At 55.8% G+C, this 18,817-nt stretch overlaps 2 protein-coding genes across 4 annotated transcripts in view; one reads left to right on the top strand and one right to left on the bottom strand.

The window, feature by feature from the left end:
- The window catches only part of FBXW8 (F-box and WD repeat domain containing 8), a 114,455-nt gene extending 108,610 nt beyond the window's left edge, over positions 1–5,845 (top strand). Inside the window, exons 10-11 of the mRNA XM_032603687.1 lie at positions 2,122–2,232; positions 2,939–5,845. Coding sequence (XP_032459578.1) covers positions 2,122–2,232; positions 2,939–3,083 — 256 coding nt within the window. The 3' untranslated portion in view covers positions 3,084–5,845. The remainder of the gene's footprint in view (positions 1–2,121; positions 2,233–2,938) is intronic.
- The window catches only part of TESC (tescalcin), a 69,044-nt gene continuing 54,747 nt past the window's right edge, over positions 4,521–18,817 (bottom strand). Inside the window, exons 5-11 of one of the 3 annotated variants that reach the window (XR_004345535.1) lie at positions 17,431–17,492; positions 17,227–17,334; positions 13,333–13,380; positions 10,895–11,048; positions 9,538–9,723; positions 7,007–8,057; positions 4,521–5,698 (exon numbers count right to left, since the gene is read on the bottom strand). Coding sequence is in view for 1 of the 3 variants with exons in the window: in XM_032603688.1 (XP_032459579.1) it covers positions 10,971–11,048; positions 13,333–13,380; positions 17,227–17,334; positions 17,431–17,492 (296 nt within the window). In the remaining 2 variants the exon portion in view is untranslated. Of the gene's footprint in view, positions 5,699–7,006; positions 8,058–9,537; positions 9,728–10,788; positions 11,049–13,332; positions 13,381–17,226; positions 17,335–17,430; positions 17,493–18,817 lie in introns of those variants that run through there. The other 2 variants (XR_004345536.1, XM_032603688.1) reach the window with 2 other exon arrangements.

The raw sequence follows: 18,817 nt of genomic DNA on the forward strand, positions 1-18,817 counted from the left end.
TGCGAAATGGGCTCAGAAATGGCGCTGGTCACTGTTCAGACTGCCACAGCTCCCAGCTCAGGTAGAGACCACGGTGGGGCAGGCCAGACGGCAGGCAGAGGCACTGCAGGCAGCCCATCTGCCCCCAGGTGGGGCGGGCCCAGGGCCCCCCCCCCCCCCCACTCCCCTCCACTCCAGGAAGTCTTGATCTTCCTTACTGTTTACAAGGGCGCTTCAGACAAAGTATTCAGGCTTCAACTAAGGAGGAATTTGTAACTTTAACCTTTAGCTCTAAAATTCAAGAGCTGTTCTCCCAAGTTCAGCAGAGGGCTGTATGGATGTAGGTAAATGAATACTAAGGTGGCCCAGCTGGTTAAACGTTGCGCACTGGCGTCTGACCTTTAAAGCAGAGGCGGCCTTGCCTGGAGCGGACCCGAGGCTCTCCCCTGTTGCCCATATCCATCCAGCCCCCGTGCCTGTGTGAGACGGGCACCGAGCTCCCCTGGAATGAGACGTGTTCCCACTAACTGCGGAGAGTGACAAAATGAAGACTGCTCACAAGTCTAGCTTAAGTATGAGGTCAAAAGAGGAACTGGTTTCTTCCTTGGAAGGTGGCCATAACCGGTGCTTGGGCCTGCATCTTTCTCAGAGCACGGTGGCCTCCACGCTTCTTGGTTGGCTCTGTCCCTCCCTGCCTGCTGTGGTGACGCACTGAGTTGCCACCAGGTGGTGCCAAAAGGCAACTCTCACGCTTGGGAGGCCCAGAACTGTCTGCCTTTAAGGACACCCTTCTGTTTTAAAGAGCTGACTCGACCTGGCCTCCAGGACAGCCTCCTCGGCAGTCCAGGCCCCCAGGGACTGCCGCCAGCAGCTCCGTTTAGTTCACTAGGCCTGCACTCCAGCAGATCTCATTTCTCTCTCCCTGAAAAGCTGCACTCCCTCGGATGGGTCATTCAGGGGAAGCCAGGCTAAGCGAGGTCGTGCCCAGAACTGTCGTCCCGTCCCAGCCTTCCTAACTCATTTGTAAGTGCACATGCAGTTCTCACCAGTGCTTAGTGGCTTGTCCCGGAGAAGGCCACCAAGGCAAGGCTGCTGCCTCGTCCGGCTCCCGCCCGGGGTTCTCGTACTCACTCGTGTCCTCGCGACACAGCTTGCTGCTGCTGGGCCTGATTCCCTCTCAAGCTCTGGTCCCGCTGTTGCTCGGTCTCCTGCCCCACTGGGCCCTGAGCGAAGTCCTCCAGCCACACTTTCTCCAGTTGGTGCCGCAAACCCTGGACTCAGGCACTCCTCTTGAGAGAGTCCTCTGCTGTGGCCAAGACGCCTGTCCCTGCCTCTGGCACAGCCGTGGCTCAGCCTGAAGGGACCTCCCCCTCAGCCCTTCTGCAGCGGTCTCCTGTTCCTGCTGCCAAGTGCTGAATTCTGTGTCTCCTCTTGTGCTCTAGAAACACTGGTTATTTTTTGTGGGAATGGATCTCACCTTCTTAACAGTTGGGAATCCCTCTGATGGCAGGCATCTGCTTGCATTAGACATCTTTCTTATCCTGTGTCTCCTGGCTCAGTGCTCCGCTGGAAAAAAGTTTTTAGAATGAACAAAAGCCTTTTGCTACATAGGTTTCAAGCCATTTTGTTCCAAAACTTTCTGAATGGCTTTCACAACCCAGAGTACACGTATCATTTGTAGCCCTCTGACTTCAGGACTGGCGGGCCTTTGTAGGGCACCACTCAACACAGCCTGCCGCTGGGGAACCTGGCTCAGAGAGCTGGAGTGACTCGCCCAGGGCCAGCCGGGGGGGGGCAGAAATGGTGCTGTTCTCCACTGCGTGTGTCCGAATTGTCTCAGGTTGTTTGTCCTCTGTGTCCCAACGCACCAAGGTGTTAGGGCGTCAGCCACTGAGCACAGGGATGTTGAGACGTGTTTACAGAGCAGGCTTGGCGTGGGGCCTTCTCCAGCTAGCTTTGGGAACTGAGGCAGACACTGCCCCTCTGGGGGCCCGGTTTCCTCCTCTGTAAAAGAAAAAGCTGGCTTAGGTGGTTCTAGAGTCCCTTGCAGCTCCAGACTTCCGAGACCAAAGCAGCAAAGGTGGGATGTGCTGAGCGCCAGTGGACTTAACCTTGACGAGCGTTCTCTCCCGTCTGTTCCAGACACCCCGTGCGGCACATCTCCTTCAACTGCCACCGCCTCATCACGGCCCACGTGCCCTACGAGAGGGTGGTGCGCAACGCCGACCTGGACAACTTCGTCACCCACCGGAGGTCAGTGCTTGGGCTGGGTTGGTCCAGGTTTGTAGGAGTTCAGACGAGACACTCTTAGCTTGATTTTATTAACAGAACATCCCAGGCCACGGTGGTCCGTACAGGATGGTCCCCTCAGGCTTAGCCGCTCGTCAGGAGCATACACGTACATGTGGCCAGGGTGGGATTAGCCAACAACACGTGCTGAGTGCGTTTCAGGCACTTCAGCAGGACGCTACAGGGGGGTGGGATGGGAGCGGGAAGGAGGCCACATGTGCCAAGAGCCCAAGACAAAAGGCTTAGGGACCTGTGGTATTGAATACTAGTGACAGAGGCAAAGCGGACCGGGGCACGAACCCGTGTCCCCTGCATCGGCAGGCGGGCTCTCAACCGCTGTGCCACCAGGGAAGCCGGGACCCTTTCTGATTACTACTGGCCTGGCTTGCGAGCAGCCTCGTGTGAGGCCTTCCCTGAGGCTGACCCTTCCTGCCTCCCTGTTCAGCCAGATGCCTCCCAGCACTCAGTTCCCTCCATCAAACTTGTCTGCTCACCGGTTCGTCTCTAGTCCCGGGATCTGGAGCGTCCATAACACACTGTGGGGCCGAAGCAGACATGTGTCACGATGACTCGCTCTCCTGTCTCCAGCACGTGCCTGCTGCAAAGACAGAAGTCATTGGGGGGCTGGGGACCAGGACTGACCCTGCCGCTGTCTCTGTGCTTTCTCTAGACACCGGGGGCTGATCCAGGCCTACGAGTTTGCAGTGGAGCGGCTGGCCTTTCAGAGCACTGTGCCCATCTGCCGTTCGTCCTGTGACACCATACCGGGTTACAACTATGACCTGGCGCTTGCTTTTCCCTGTGACGACATCTAGAGAATTGTCTCATTTGGGAGCTGGGAGAAACATGGGAAGAACCAATTCTGTGTATTTTAGAACTACAGAGGAGCACCTCACTAGGTTTTAAGTGTTGGGGGGAAAAAAGCAACTGCAGGGCGCACTTATGTGACCCCCACATCTTCCTCTACTGCCTTTGCTTTTCTCCAGGCTCGTTTCATCTTACTCTGTTCTCACTCTCTCTCTCATGGCTTTCAGTACCACACACTGATGGCTCAGATTTATACCTCCTTCCCCCACGCTCCTCCACCGCAGCCCTGCATCTGCTCCCCACCTGTCTCAAGAGTGTCGCCCGGGCCCAAGCTGGGACCTCCCCACATCATTCTGTACACTACACACAGCCCTTGCTCCAGCTCTGAGAGAAGGCCCTTCTGCACCCCTGCTCATCCTCTTTCCAGTCTCCAAACCCTTGCTTCTTTGGGGGCCTTTGGACATGCTGGTCTCTGAGCCCTTGGATCTGAGACCAAGAATTCATCTCTGGGTCGTCTTCTCTGACACCACCACCCAACCTGGGAGAGAGCGCTTTTCCCCGGTAGATTTTAACGTGGTTAGAATTATATATTTATACAACTACTTCATTAATAACTGTTTTGCTGACTATTGTGTCTGCAATGCACGATACAAAGTAGACACTTTCTACGTACTGTAAACACCCATCCTCCGCGTGGGGTGGAAGGTGATGGGTTCTGGAGTAGAGACTGAGAAGGGGAGAACGCGGAGGGACCATTACGTTCAACCACTGAGCTAACACGGGGCAGCACGAGAGGTCGCTTCCGTGTGATAACTAGCTTCCATTTCCAAGGATTAAGAGGACAAAGCCTTGCGTTACTCACGATTTAGACTGTTGTGAGCAGCAGCCGCCGTCCGCTGTACCTTCAAAACAGCAAAGCAGAAAACTGACAGAACTACTCAGAGAAACAAAATCCATGCTGGTGATGCGGAGGAGTTACTTAATTTATAAGCGTGACGTGATGGATGTAGGATTCCGTCCCTTTTCAAATACCCACAAAACATGCATAAAAAATGACCATGTATGAAGGCCACAAGGAAGATCTCAGATTACACAAAAAGCAATACCAGACAGGTCCAATCCAGTGCCCCCAGTCCCAATGTGGTACGATTAGAAATCAACAAAAAGCTAAACAAAAACATATACCTGGAAGCCCTAGGCACTCCTGAATTAACTTGGTTTTAAACAGGGAAAGAAAAATGGAAAATAGAAACACTCCAGACCAGGGTGATGATTGATAGTGGAAGCACTGAACACCAAGACCCAGGGGACGAGGCCCGAATAGGCGGGGAGACGTCATGACTTTATAGAAAATAAGACAGAAAAACAAAGTAGAAAGAAGGAGTTAAATCCTTCTTTAAAGGAGTTAAAAAAGGATAAAAATACACTTCAATGAACTAGAAAACCAACAAATAGTGAAGCTGACCATAAAGCGGAAAGCAGGTTTTTGGAAAGACAAAATATACAACTCTTGATGAAGGAAAAAAAAGGCACAAGGGACTATCAAACCGAGTATTTTCAGCATGGGGATCAATCACTTCCCACCGATCCAAGAGCAAAGTGAAGCTTTCCTGTTCACAAGCGTGCGCGGTTGGGAAATGCACCACTACGCGGAGTCCTACAACTTTTTGAGTCGTGAGGGTTTTGGAAGGTTTTTCAAATTAAGATCCTCAGTCATAAAAAAAATCCACATCCAACTAGACAGAGCCACATAGAGAGCCGCGACTGGGAACCATCCCCTCAGTCCCGAGAGCACTGCTTTCCTTCAGGCTGCCTTCCCGGGAAGGCATCAGTGCTTCCACTATCATCACCCTGGTCAGGAGGGTTTTCTGCTTCCTTTCAGAAAACCCAGTTACTTCATAAACGAAGCCAATGTGCAGTGGGCAAATGAAGTACGTACTTTATTTACGCTCGCTGCCTTGTGGTGCTCTGACCCCCCTAGTGACCTCGCTTTATACGGTTTTCACCTCTCACAGTCTTAATGCAACTGGACCACTGCGGAAAGTTTATTTTTCCTTTTAAGAAGCAGCCCCTTCCAGTCTCATTTCACAGTTCATTTTGCAGATACATTCTCCCTCCTAGCTTTGCAGGAATTAAGGGTAATGGAAGAGTTCAAAAGAAATTCGACCCAGAAAATTTTACTGAAAGTAAAAACAGTTTTAAACTACTTTCATTCACTGCCAACTGCTGGTCCAGTGTAAATGTTACGAGCATGGGGTTTTTCCTCCCAGCCTGTTGATAACATCTCCCATTCACGGAAACCACCTGGGTTTTGTGAAGGAGGTTTATTGGACCCAAATAATCTCCAAGCACACCAAGTTCAGTGTTTTTTGCTTTAAACCTTACATTCTGGAAGAAGTAGCCTGATGGGGAAAGGATCAAAGTTCCTTTAGGAACCAACATTTACCAGTGGCTTAAAGAAATCTTGGCCCATGTCCACCCCCATCTGCTCATCCCATCTTACCTTTGTCTCCGTTGGCTATTTTGTGGGAGCTTCTTTGCAAGTTCTGAATTCTTAGTTGACTTAGTGTCTCCTTTTCTTCTGTATCTCTTCTGCTTTTCAGACTCGGGCCCCATGTCTCCCCTAAAGACAGAAGAGACTCAGATACGCCGCTGGGGGAGCCAGAGGGCCAAACACCAGAAATCTCTGCCCTGTCTTAAAACATTGTATGACTGTTTTCTGCTTTATAACATGTCCATGTTGGTTCTAGTATTAAATTTTTAAAATGTATTTACTGCTGAAATTACTTGTCACCCTGGCAAGGTGCGTGGTGACAGTCCCCTGGCATACCACTTTACCAGCTTCCCCCCACCCCGGAAATCTCACCTGACATGTTGAATAGTTTTTCCCAGAACCACTATTAGAGGGGCTCCTAGCCCAGGATCCAAGAAACCCACACAACCATATGTGAAATTGTGCATAAGGGCATTTTCTGGGAGGAAGTATGGCTCTGTCATCAGGTTCTCCAAGGGAACCACAGTCCTGAGGGTTTTACCTGCGGCCGCTAGGCTGTGCTTTGCAGTCTCAGCCGTGTGCTGCCACGGTGCTGCTGCCGCCCAGGCAATAATCCATTTGCAGAGACACCCCAGGGCCAGCAACACCTCCCCTACCAAGGCTGCCCAGATTCAGCTGATTCGAGGAAAAACTGAATGTCCCCAACAGTGGAGTTTTGGTCCTTTCTGTGCACGAGAGCTGACCACACCAGGATGAAGTCCTCCGTACCCCTCCTCGGAACCAGAGGCCCCACGTTTGAGGGGACCACGCGTCCCACTCTGCATTCAAATGACAGGGCACAGCCTTCTCCTTAAGGCCGTCCACGGCCTGTCAGGACGGGCAGGTCTACAACAATGGCTGAGGCGGGGGCCGGCTGGCTCTCCCGACTCGGACCTTTGCTCTGGGCAGCAGCTGTGGCAGCCGGGAGCGTGTGGTGCTGGCCGCCCGTCTGTAGCGCCCTGGGCCTCGCAGACCTGCCCACGTCACCAGCGGCCAGGCCAGATGGCTCCCTGGCTGCTGCAGTGGGCAGTGCAGCGATTTGGACGGAGGCTGCCTGGGATGGGCAATGGCACAGCCCCTCTCGCCGGGCTCCGGCCTGTGCCATGCGGGTGCCAGCCTGCTCTCTGCCTCTGGTGGTGGGCAAGGGCTTCCGGGCAGAAGCTCTGTGCCGGGGACCTTTTCATCCCCTAGGAAGGGAGGGCAGGCTGCCCCCCGCCCCACCACTGTGTCTCCTGTCCCCTCGCCCGGTGCCAGCACTAATGCAGCCGCCTCGTGTCTCTAAGATGGAGGCGGCCATAAACTGCTTCTCGGTACATCCTCCAGCCTTACTGCTGCCCCTTGGGCCACTCCCGGGGTAAAGACCAGAAACCTAGCCCCTTGCTGACTTGGTCAACATACAGAGGAGAAGGAAGAGCAGCCGCCGTGTGGCCGTCAGAGTCCTCAGTGCTGCTGGGGCCAAGTTCATCCACTACCGAATCCCTGTGGCACTTGTTCACTGATTCCAGAAGAGCCTGGAGACAAAGGCAACACTGACGCCCTGGGAAGTCATGGTGAAAACCCCGGCCCCTCCCACGCAACTCTCCAAGGCCTTCCCAAGGTCACTGTGTGGGAGGACAGCTTGCAAAGCAGGTGTTTGCAGAACCCTTGCCAAGGCAACTTGTATCTTTAACTCTCCATCAGCCTGCGTAAGTCACTGTGCCGCCTGCAGTTCAGCTCCGGCCTGGTGAACCACAGGCAGTGGAGACAGGTTCAACTGCTCAGGGACAAGGGTCCGATCCATACGTGACGCACATCGAGAACTTGCCAGTGCCTGGGATCAGAAAAAAATGGAATGGTTTTGTTAAAGTCTAGCAGTAATTCATCCCCTCAGAGGATGCTTGGCCAAAATTGGAAGCTGTTGTCATCTTACTGCATTCCCTTATCCATAATTCATGTTTAACGTGGCTGCAGAAGCTCTCCCCTGAGCTTCTCATAGTAGATTTCCATTACACAGCCCTTTTGTAAACCTACCAAATTGGCGTGTTTGTGTCAAACTGCCGTATTCTTTTAACAGCCAAAAGCCCAGTTCTGGTAACTTTTCCCCTTGGTAATATGCTTTCAACCCAATTCCTGGGAAATGGGTGGAGAACATGGAGAGAGGTGACCTCACCCACCCTCATCCCGCAGGCTGCAGACACTGTCCCTGCTCCCCGTGTCCTCCACCCACACACACAGCCTGAGGCCCTCGAAGCACTGACTTCAGCTATTTGACTTAGCACTGATTAGTCACAGGGGTATAATTCCTAATAAAAGGAAAAGCGGGACTTCCCTGGTGGCGCAGTGGTTGAGAGCCCGCCTGCCGAAGAAGGGGACACGGGTTCATGTCCCGGTCCGGGAAGGTCCCACATGCCGCGGAGCGGCTGGGCCCGTGAGCCATGGCCGCTGAGCCTGCGCATCCGGAGCCTGTGCTCTGCAACGGGAGAGGCCGCAACAGTGAGAGGCCCGCGTACCACGCAAAAAAAAAAAAAACCTGTAAAACAAGTGCATTTGTTAATTTCTCAACTTTTAGAACAAACATCACCTACTTCAGGCTGCTTCAGATGGGGGGAGGGTGCTACACTCCCTCAGGGTCTCTGCAGCCAGAAAGCCCCTCCTGGGCTTACCAGTCCGGCTGGTAAGGGGCCATTTCGGAGCTTCCAGCCTCCAGCCTCTGCAGACCGCACTGCCCAGACAGCCGTCCTGAGATGCGTACCCAGAGCAGTGACCCTCGTTCTTTCTAATCAAAGGCCAGCAGACTGTGGGGAATAACCACCCTTCCTAGGAGCAGGTCCGCACCAACTAATAGCTGACCCCATCACTCCCGAAACCACCAAATGAGTGCAAACACGTCATGCACACAGTGCCCTGGGAGCCGGCGGGGGAGCCCCAGGCGGACTCTGGCACGCCCTCTGGTGGAAATGAGCCCCAACTCTGCCGATTAGATGACATCCTCAGTGACGGTGAACAAACAGCTTGGTTTTCAGCAGTATGGACTGGGCTCAGGCTGAATAAATCTCATTTTAATTAGTTTAGGTAAGCGGAGGCTCAAAGCTTCAAAGACACGAGGCCAGCCCTCGGTGGTCTGAACAAGGGCAAACGCTTGCCTGTGCCCACAGTGGCCATGTCTCCCAAACGCAGGCTCTGCAGGGGGGCTGATGGAAGATCTGTTATTTATAAAAACACTTTACATTAATGAACTGCCTTTGTTGAGAAGAAAATGGAAGCAAATTGGGAGAATCCCAGAAAATCCAGCCTACGGTGGCCACACCAGCAGTCCGTGCTGCTCTGTAACTCCACGGGTCCCTGGCAGTAGTGCGGGGCAGGGGAGGGCACGGGGACGCACGCTTCTGCCAGGCTGCAGGGGTCTCACTGGAGACCCGTCCTGGACGATAGCTAACTAGCACCTAAATAGGACCAGATCTCTCCACACCAGTCCTTTCTAGATTTCTTCTGTGGGCAGCCAGGCACCCAGGGGTGTGAGCAACTGATCCCAGCAGCAGGAGAAGGGGGGGAGTGGGGAGGGCGATCACATCCCACTTTCCCACCCCATTGCCGGCACCTGGAGGGTAAGAAGCACAGCCTTGGCCCTGACCTACTGCTTTGAAAACGTCAAAATATTTGTGGAATTAAGCACAAGTCTAAATAAGAAGCAGATTCTACTGTGTAGCACAGGGAACTACATCCAATCTCCGGGGATAAACCATAATGGAAAATATTTAAAAAGGAATATATATATATATATATATATATATATATATATATATATATATGTATAACTGAGTCACTTTGCTGTACAGCAGAAATTAGCACAACATTGTAAATCAACTATACTTCGATTTAAAAAATAAAAATTTTTAAAAAGTTAAAAAAAGCAGAGCTCTAGAAGTGACTTCAGACCGCTCTCTACTTACCAGAGATGGGGCCGCGCTGCCCCTGGCCGCCTGTCAGGCGCATCATGGAGACTGGCGTTCCTCAGGCATGGCTGGGGTCGGAGGCCCAGCCTGGTCCACCGCAGGCTCACTAGGGCAGGATGCCCGCGCCAGCTCTGTCTAAATGATGAGGGTTTCTCAGCTCCACTGCCGCCCTCGGGACGCCTGCTGGCTTTTAAAAACTGACGTTAATCCCGTCCTAAGCAACGTGTGCACAACACAGCTGGGGGGTGGGGGCCGATGTCAGAGGAAGGACCACCATGACTGCCTCAGGGAAGGGAAGACCAGGCGCTGGGCATCGGATGAAGACTCCAGGGGGCGCCTGTTACATTCTGAACCCCACACCATGTGGGTATAAGACAGATAAAGCACACTTAACATCAAAACTGAATTACAGATTCAAGAACGCAAATAATAGCAATAGCTAATTATCAGGGGAACTTTTCTGGAAGGCTAGGAAGGTGCCTCCCAGCGAGTGTTGATGAAAGCAATGAGCCTGGAATGTAAACAGTGACCAGTGACCACGGTGATGGCAGCTCTCCCGAGTGAGTCAGCAGGTCACCAGGGCACCACCGACTGCCAGCCCTCTGCTGACTCATGGGCTACTGCCACCAACCGAGATGAATGACCTTTGTTTCTTCCTCCCCTCAAACCCCGCTGCTGGAAGGTGACAACCGGAGTTGTGGGAGATGCTACCTGGGGCAGTCACCTCCCCTGCTGCTGCTGCGCTGGGGACAGTGGAGTCCAGACCATGCAGCCGGCCCCCATCCTGAGGAAGGGCCGCAGGGCACACCCAGCCTGTTCCCGCCAGGCCCGGACCGCTGGCGGCCCCAGCACCGTGGGGCGAGCTCGGGCGCTCACTGCAGCTGGCCCAGGCTCAGCTCCACTTGTCTCCTCCTTGGGTCTGAATATCCGGTTGTGGCGCCAAGGCAGCCCCCCCCCCCCCCGCCGCCCCCCCCAAGTCCCGGCCCCCATGGAGTGAGGAGCTGCTTCTCCTTACTTTCCTGCCTAGGCTTGCGAAGGCAGGTGAATTCCCAGCACTCATGCGGGGAAAACAGCAAATATTTAACCCACAGTAAACCAGAAAGGAAGGGAAAAATAAATCCGCTTGCAAACCAGCATCTGAAGACTTGCTGCTGCGGCTTGCCCCTCGCTCCTCATATAGTCAGCCAGCCTCGGGCCGCCAAACGGCCAGGCCACGTGCATGGACGTGGGGAACAGACAGGAGCCAGGTTCATTAACAAACCCTTTTTCTATTTTATTGGAGATAAAAACAGCAAAGCCCCATGTACCATACCCTGCGGGAAAAAGAGATGAGTGAGGGATGTTGACTATTTACAAGAGCTGTAGCAAAAGGGCCCCCGTGGGCCTCGCTGCCCGGGTCCAAGTGCGGGTTCTCCATGGGGGAGGGGCGGTCAGTGGCACAGGGCGATGGTTTCCATGTTAAGGAAGCGGACGTGCATCTTTGTCTCGATGTCTATCCCCTGCCAGATCTGGAACAGACGGAGCAGTGTGAGCGGGCATCCCCACCGGAGTCCTCGGCCACCTTCCCAGCCGCCCTCCTCCGCCACCCACTGAGAAGCTCCCGCAGGTGGAATCCACTGCGAAGCGTGGAAGAGAAACTTCCATCTGCCTTTTTGCTGGTTAATTGGGCTCTGACATTTGGATTCTTTATGGATTGTCACAGCAAGTTATTATTAAGTACTGAATCCAAGCTCTTAGCTGAAGTCACTTGAATCCCACCCACCACTTCAGGCTCTATGATTTTCATGCAAATTCCTTAAGCCCACTAAACCTCCTTTCCACCAGAAAAACGTCGAGACCACCACCTGTGCTGCCCGTTCACGGAATGTTTTGGGGGCTCCAGGGGAATCATGCACGGAAGCGGTTTATAAACTGTTAAGGGCTGTGCAATTATAAGGTTTCATTAAGCCATCATTATAAATTAAAAGGTCACAACAGTTAGGTCTTCACAACCTCCCAGGGATAGGAGGTCACCGTGTTCCAGACAGACAAGGCTCATGCCCAGGAAAGGTAATTTCTGCCAAAGCCCACATCCATCACCACGTACCTGCTACTGGCACTGCCATCACGGTCCATCCTGGCTAGGGCCCTAGCGGACACTCAGGCCACCAGACCCTGTATCTGCCACACTAGGAAGCCCCAACGCGGGCGGGACTGTGCGCCCGCCAGCTCCTTGGCCACTCGGGGCCCAGGAGGACCACAGATCTGAGAGATGGCGGGCAGGATGCAAACAGGAACGGAGGGACGTGGTGGGCAGTGACTTGTCACTGTCTCCCTGCTTATGTAAGAACTTCAAACTCTCAAGCTGTCGCCCTCAGCATCTCCAGGGACAGCCTTGAGGCTGGGGAAAGCAGAGCCCTGTGGGCACCCAAGTGGCAGGGAGGCCTCAGCACATTTCCTGCCACTGTCACATGCCTACGGTCCGCCAGGTGCTTTCCTTGTTAGGTGAACAAGATGTTCCCAGGAGAAGATACCTGGATGCCAGGGTGGGTGGTTTCTGCCAAAGGCCGGGTGATGCCAGGTGTCAAGAGGCTAGTGGTGGGGCTCAGAGAATGGGATGGGCCGGCTGGTCATGAAAAACTCCCACGGTGCAGAGGCAGCGGCCTTGGGAACACTAGAGGCGGGGCAGCGGCGGGGGCGGCCTTCTGGGGAAGAAGCTTGGTTTCTGAGGCCAAAATTGGATTTCATCCTATCTTCTGGCTTAAAGCAGCCATCCCTCCTCCCTAACCTTCCCTGGCCTCCCTGATCTTCTAACTCCTTATTCTGGTTCTTGCTTGGGTGTCATCACTTTTCTGGAGCGCAGACCTCAGAACAAGCCAAGGTGGCCTGTGGCACCAATGGCAACTCAGCCTCTCCCAGTCTGCCTGCCCTGCCCAGCCCTGGGGGCGGCGGGGGGGTGGGGCGCCTGTCCTCCTCCGGCCCAGTAGGCCCTTCAGGTCTCTCCCTCAGGCCCAGGTCTGTGCCCCCCGCCCCCTTCCTCTTGCCATGACTGGCCAGGTTGGTGGCGCAGACTTTGGGGGAGTGCCCAGCCCCTCAGCTCACCAGAATCCCTGGCCCCAGCCCAGGGACAGGCCCGTTTCCCTCGGGGCCGCCCGGAGAGTTGGCGGTTGGCCAGGGGGCCACCCTGGGTATCGTCCCCCTGACTTCCCATCTTCCTCGCCTCCTGGAAGGGGCTCGGGGACACCGCTGTTGGGATGCTCAGGGCCAAAGCACGGGCAGAGCACGGGGGACTCGACTCCTTGCCACAGGGATCTGCCTGTCAGAGCAGCGAGGGGCCCCAGTTCCCAGCCTGCGAGCAGGTTTGTAGCAGTGAAGGCTGGGGGAGGCCTGAATGTCCACTAACAAGGGTGGAAGGTAGGAAGCCAGACAAGCAGCATGGGCTGCAAGCCCCAGGGCAGAAGCACACGCGGTCAACACCAGTGTGTGCTTCTGTGAAGGGCAGGTCTCCGTACAGGCACAGAACATTCCAGAACCCTGGCTCCAACTGTCAACAGGGTGCTTCTGGGGGCGGGGGGGGGGGGGGGAGAAAAATGGAGTTTTCCTCACAGGCCCTTTTGCACTCACTTAGCTGTTCTGACCGTGTATACCTATCATCACCCTTCCAATAAAAATAAGTAAAACCAGTTTAAACTATTTTAAAGGCCACACCCAGGCTTGACCCCTTTCCACAGAGACGCCCATCTCCTGACCAGCAGGGGTCCCCTCAAGCCCCCAGCACAGCCCCCGTGCCCACCCCCACCCCCAGGTACCCACCTTCAGGAAGTCATCGAAAGTGATGCCCTCGTACACCTGATCAGGCTCCTGGGGACAGAGCACAGGGTGCAGTGAGAGGCTTCTGCCTGTACACTCTCCATCTTCCCCCCACCCTGCAACACAGAAGGCTGGGGCCATTTAGGTAGAATCATGAGAATGGGGAGAACATTCTGGATTGTTCGCCTCCAGCTCGAGGCTGGTCGCCCTGAACTCTGGCGTCTCCTTCACTGGCTGGATGGTGGGACGGAAGGTGGTGCAGGCTCACCAGGGCCACCCCCCACGCCCCCGAGGGAGGACAGGTCAGACGAGGGTGGGAAAGGAAGAGGGTGGGCACAGAGGCAGGGCTCGCTCCACCCGGCACAGCCACCTCCCGCCACTTCCCAACAGTACGGCCAGCAGCAGACACCTCCTGCCATTTCTTGGTCCTGCCTCCTCAAACCAGCCTTGGTAAGACCAGTTCTGGGCCGACCTGCACTCCAGACACTGGGGAAAGGGCCAAGTGAGTCACCCTGATAACATCTGGCCCAGGAGCCTCCCACCTGCCAAGTCACTGGCAGTGCCAGTCTCTGCACACACACGAGATGATAAATGGGGCTCCTGCCCGTGGTGCTAAGACCAAGTCCCCACGGCGCCCTCTGTGACAGTGAAAGCTGGGCTGACACCCCACTGCCCGTCAATAACACACCAGCCAAATAAATCGTGGTCGCCCTGGCTATTGGTTACCACGAAGAAGGGGTCGATCTAGACCTGCTGATATGGAAGAGGCTCCAAGATACATACACGGGGGAAAAAAACAAACAAGGAGCAGAAAGATGGCTGCAGGTTCTGTCCTACATCACTAAGCAGACGGCTGCCACCTACTCCGTGGACCTGTGGCGTCAGCACGAGGGAGAGCGAGCCGCGGCAGTTCAGCACCACTTTGTGTGAGTCAGAACCGAAAGACACACGTGTACACGTCGGTCTGTGTCAGGAATAACACCATCAAGGGCAGTTCCCTTTAGGGAAAAGGACCAGGGCCGATGGAAGGAGGGCCAATAAAGACGCACTTCTCTTTCTGTACCGCTCGGAAATTTGTTCCTACGTGTATTTAAGAAAACATCGGCAGGTGCTCTCTGAGCGTTTGCTGTGTGTACTTTACAAACGTTATCACCGTGAACTGATGCAAACCTCACAACAGTTCCCAGAGGTGGGTTCTGTTCTTAATCTAATTTTGGATATACTTTTTTTTTTTTTGGATGTGGACCATTTTTAAAGTCTTTATTGAATTTGTTACAACATTCCTTCTGTTTTATGTTTTAGTTTTTTGGCCGAGAGGCATGTGGGATCTTAGCTCCCCGAGCAGGGATCTAACCTGCACCCCCTGCACTGGAAGGCGAGGTCTTAACCACTGGACCGCCAGGGGAGTCCCCTGGATATACTTTTTAATTTTATGAAAAACACCATTTTTTTTAGAAGGCCTGGGCCAGCCCTGTCCCTAGGGCTGTCCGCTCTTCCTGCCCAGGGGCACAGACAGAAGCGGTCGCCCACTCCCTGCCAGAGACTCCGGATTCCTAGGGCAGCGAGGGGAGCTAATTACAGATAAGGTCCCCCCGGCCCAAGACCCGGGCTGGAGGGCGGGCACCGGGTGGAGGGGCTGCAGGGGCAGGGCAGCGCCCTAGGCTGAGACCCCAGCACAGCTGCCCCAGCCTCCAGCCACAACAAGGCTTTCCAGGGAAACACCCTGGAAAGAGCTCACTGCCGCAGTCGACAGCCGGCTTCGGAGGTCCGTTACAGTGAGGTGATGCGTCATTTGTCTTTGGTGAGAGGTGCGGGCAGAAATGTTAAGCGTCCTCAGGGGCCACAGGGTGTGAACTGACTCGGCCAGCCCTCACCCTGCGCCTCTGTGTGTATGTGGTCGACGATCACACAAGAAAACCCTCTGAGAGCACACAGAGGATCCGTACATAAAGAAAGATACACACGGTGAGCGGGACGCGCACCCGGGAAGCCGGCACGGACTCCCGGAAAGCCCCGGCTTCTAAGGCTGTGCAGCTTTTATGCAGATCAGTAGCTGCCAGCAATTTTACTACAGCAAATTAAGAAAACTGTCGCCAGTTGAAACTGGAGTGGGGCGGGGAGCAATTTAACGGAGGAGAGTGTCGTTAAATCAAATGGGAATCTGGCTCAGGCAACCCGGCAGGGGAATCCCCGCGCTCCCCACCGAGGTCACCGGCCTTTTCCGCGGCAGTTAACTGTCTGAGTGGGGTGGCTTCGCCAAAGCCAGAAGCCTCTCCCTGGGTCCCCGAAGCAGACAAATGAAATACAGGCTGAGAAAGTGACCTCAGCCCCCTGCCCGCCATCTCCTGATGACAGGCCTGGGCACAGACAGCAGGTTTCAGCAGGAAAACACCCTTCCATCTGGGCTGGGGTCGCCCCCAAGCCATGATGGTGTCTGGGGCTGCAGCCACTATAAATACACAGGAGCCAAAGGGGACGGCCCCAGGGGGACCACCCGAAACCCTCAGGGAACAAAATCCATGGAGATGGTCACGTGCCTGCCCGCACGGCTCCCGGGGGGCTCGGAGCCCCTGCGTCAGGGGCTGTCTGGAGTGGACCTGGCCCTGCAAGAGCGAGTTCACCGAGCGCAGCAAAAAGGTCACTGCCCCCAAAGTCCAGAAAATTCTTTATGTCCCCACCAGTGAAGCAAGGTTACAAATCTATGAAGTGATGCACGTGAAGAAGCCAGCACGGTGCCTGCACACGCTGTGTGGTCACCCTCCAGGTGACCCTGGGGGCACCTGGCTGCCTGGAGCCTCCAGGGGGCGCCTGCCAGAGTCCGTGCCTCCCCACCCTGACGACGGCGCTATCAGAGCACGTAAAAGCCGGCAGTGACCGCTCATACGACGTGCCAGTTACCACTGCCCTGACCATTCGCTCCCGTGCCCCTCTGCGCCAACGGTTCTGCACTGGGGGGTGCCTTCGCCCCCCGCCCCAGGGACGGTGGGCCGTGTCTGGAGACATGTTGGTTGTCACGACTTGGAGGGTGACTGGCATCTAGTGGGTGGAAGCCAGGGAGGCTGCTCAAGCCCCTGCAACCCCAGGACAACCCCACGTGTCAACAAGGCCGGGCGGAGAAACCCTGCTCTAACCCACCGACATCACTGGAGGCCCGACAGCACGGTTCCAAGAAATGATCCAGCCACTTCTACGCCAGTGGGACCCTGACAAGCCTCAGCTGTGCCCCATCTCCTGATCACGTGGTCCCACCCGCCTTCCTCCCCATCAGAGCTCGAGCCCGGCCCTCCGCCTGGGCCATCGTAGCAGTCTTGCAAGTGCCTCTGGTAGAATCCTCTCTCGCCTCTGTCAGCACGGAGCCTCCCACCCTCATCAGCACACAAGCCCTGATGGCCCAGCCCCTCTCCTGTCTCATCTACACGTCACCCCCCCTCGCCCCCCCCCCCCCCGCTGCTCCCAGCTCCTCGCTGGACCCCCGACTGTGGGCCCTCAAGAGAGCTCCCTGCTGACCCCTGCCCTCCAGGCCACAAATCCCCTCATTAATAATTAAATGAGAGCAAGCCCGGGCTATGCGCCAACCGGGCCTGGCACTGTGCCAGGCACTGCCTGTGGGCCCGAGGAAGCTATGTAGTGGGGTCTACGGCCCCCAAAGCCCAGACTCCCCTGCTTGGCCTGACCCCCCAGGGGTTGGGACATGGGGCCGGTGTCTGGGGGGACAGGAAAGCAGCGAGAAGCCTGTGAGCTGTGGTCTGCGCCAGGCCCGGTTAAAGCGGCGAGCAGGACACGCACAGTCTCTGCCCGCTGGGGCCTCCCACAAACACAGACTAGTACCAGGGCACGGCACGGCGGGGTCAGCAGGGGCAGGGAGGGATCTGGGGGTCCGGCCCCGGCAGCTCTCACCATCCGCCCCACGCAGACGCTGGCCGCCTCCATCATGGCCCCGTCGGCAATGGAGCGCGCAGATTCCTTCTCGATGTGGGGGTTTCCGGAGAGCAGCTCCTCGACCACCTGCCGGTGGAGCAGAGACGCCGTGAACTTGGGCCTCCATCCCGGCCGCAGGGCAGGGGAGGCGCTGGGGCCCGCCGGCGCGGGAGCATACTTTACATTTCGATACTCTTCCAGGGTGATGCGGCCGTCGCTGTCTGAGTCATACATGTGGAACAGAACTGGGGGGTGGCAGGGGGAGAGAGCGGCTGAGTCAGGCAAGGCGGAGGGGAGCCCGGGTCGCCCCGCCCCCCAACCTTCCCCTACCTCAAACTGAGCAAAAGACCCCAGTAACGGAAACCTGCCAAAGCCATAGAGGGCAAGGGCAAAGGCCATGGGGCCAGACCGACCACTTCCTGGTGGGTGACCTTGGGCAAGTGACCTAACTTTTCTGAGCCTCAGCTTCCCCATCTGTAAAATGGGAGTAACCACACATCTGCCTCATGGTGTTGCCAGGTGAGCTAAGGCTGGTGGACCAGGGCCAGCGACCGCCTGGCACACTGTGGGTGATGATGTGACAGTCTCATTAACAGGAAGCCAGCTCAGCGTTATTTCAAAGTGTCATTCCTGACAGACCCAAGAGGGCGGCTGTCATCCCAGGCCTGTGGCAGATCATGGACCCGGCTGCCTATATCCTGCCCCTGGCTGATCTGAGCCGGTCCCTGATGGTACGAGGGGCATTCACACCTGCTCCGGTTATTTCACTCTTAGTGACATCACTCAGCATCCCGCAGCCCAACAGAGCCAGGAGCTAAAGGGGAGGTGACCTCTCTGCCCCCTAGCTGAGCCTCAGAATCACAGAGTCCTCGGTCCTGGCATTTATCCAGCCCGACGCTGTGCAAACATCTCTTCCTCTCATCCTCACATGACCCCGTGAGGCCAGGGCTGCCCTGAGCCCATTTCACAGACTGGGCTGCCAAGCTCCCAGAAGCTAAGGCATTTGCCCACAGCCACCCCATTAAGGGAGGGGCAGCCGGGGTTTGAACCAGAGTCTGTCCCATCCCACAGCCCTCACACCCCTTGACCTGGTCCTTGGAACAGTGTGGAAGCCGGGCGGACACCAGGCATCACCGCCCTGCCCCCAACAACCCTCAGTACACATCCAGAGCTAAGTATAGCCGGAGCCCCGTGGTGTTTACATGTCCCTGCGGACGCTGCTGCCTCGGGTGGGATGGAGAGGGATGCTGGAGGCGTGGGAAAGTGCACGGGAAAGGGAGGTGTGACGCAAGCCACCCTGGGACTCTGTGCCATCCCCCACCAAGGCCGACCCCAGCTAAACTTGCTCCGGGACGGACGAGCCCCACAGAGGCCGCCCCGTGAAACTGCGTATGGTGGCCAGGGGAGGGAAGAAAGGAACTTTCAGGAAGCACCCGAGATCCCACCCAGCCTCAGAATCACCCTTATGCTCAGTCCTCATCCCCACCGTCAGGTTCAGGGTCACACAGCTGCTTAGTGAAGGGGCTGGATTGAACCAGTTCTGTCCAAACCAAGGGCCTTAACCTTTTCT

The sequence above is a fragment of the Phocoena sinus genome, chromosome 14 (assembly GCF_008692025.1).
Source record: "Phocoena sinus isolate mPhoSin1 chromosome 14, mPhoSin1.pri, whole genome shotgun sequence".
Lineage (NCBI taxonomy): Eukaryota > Metazoa > Chordata > Mammalia > Artiodactyla > Phocoenidae > Phocoena > Phocoena sinus.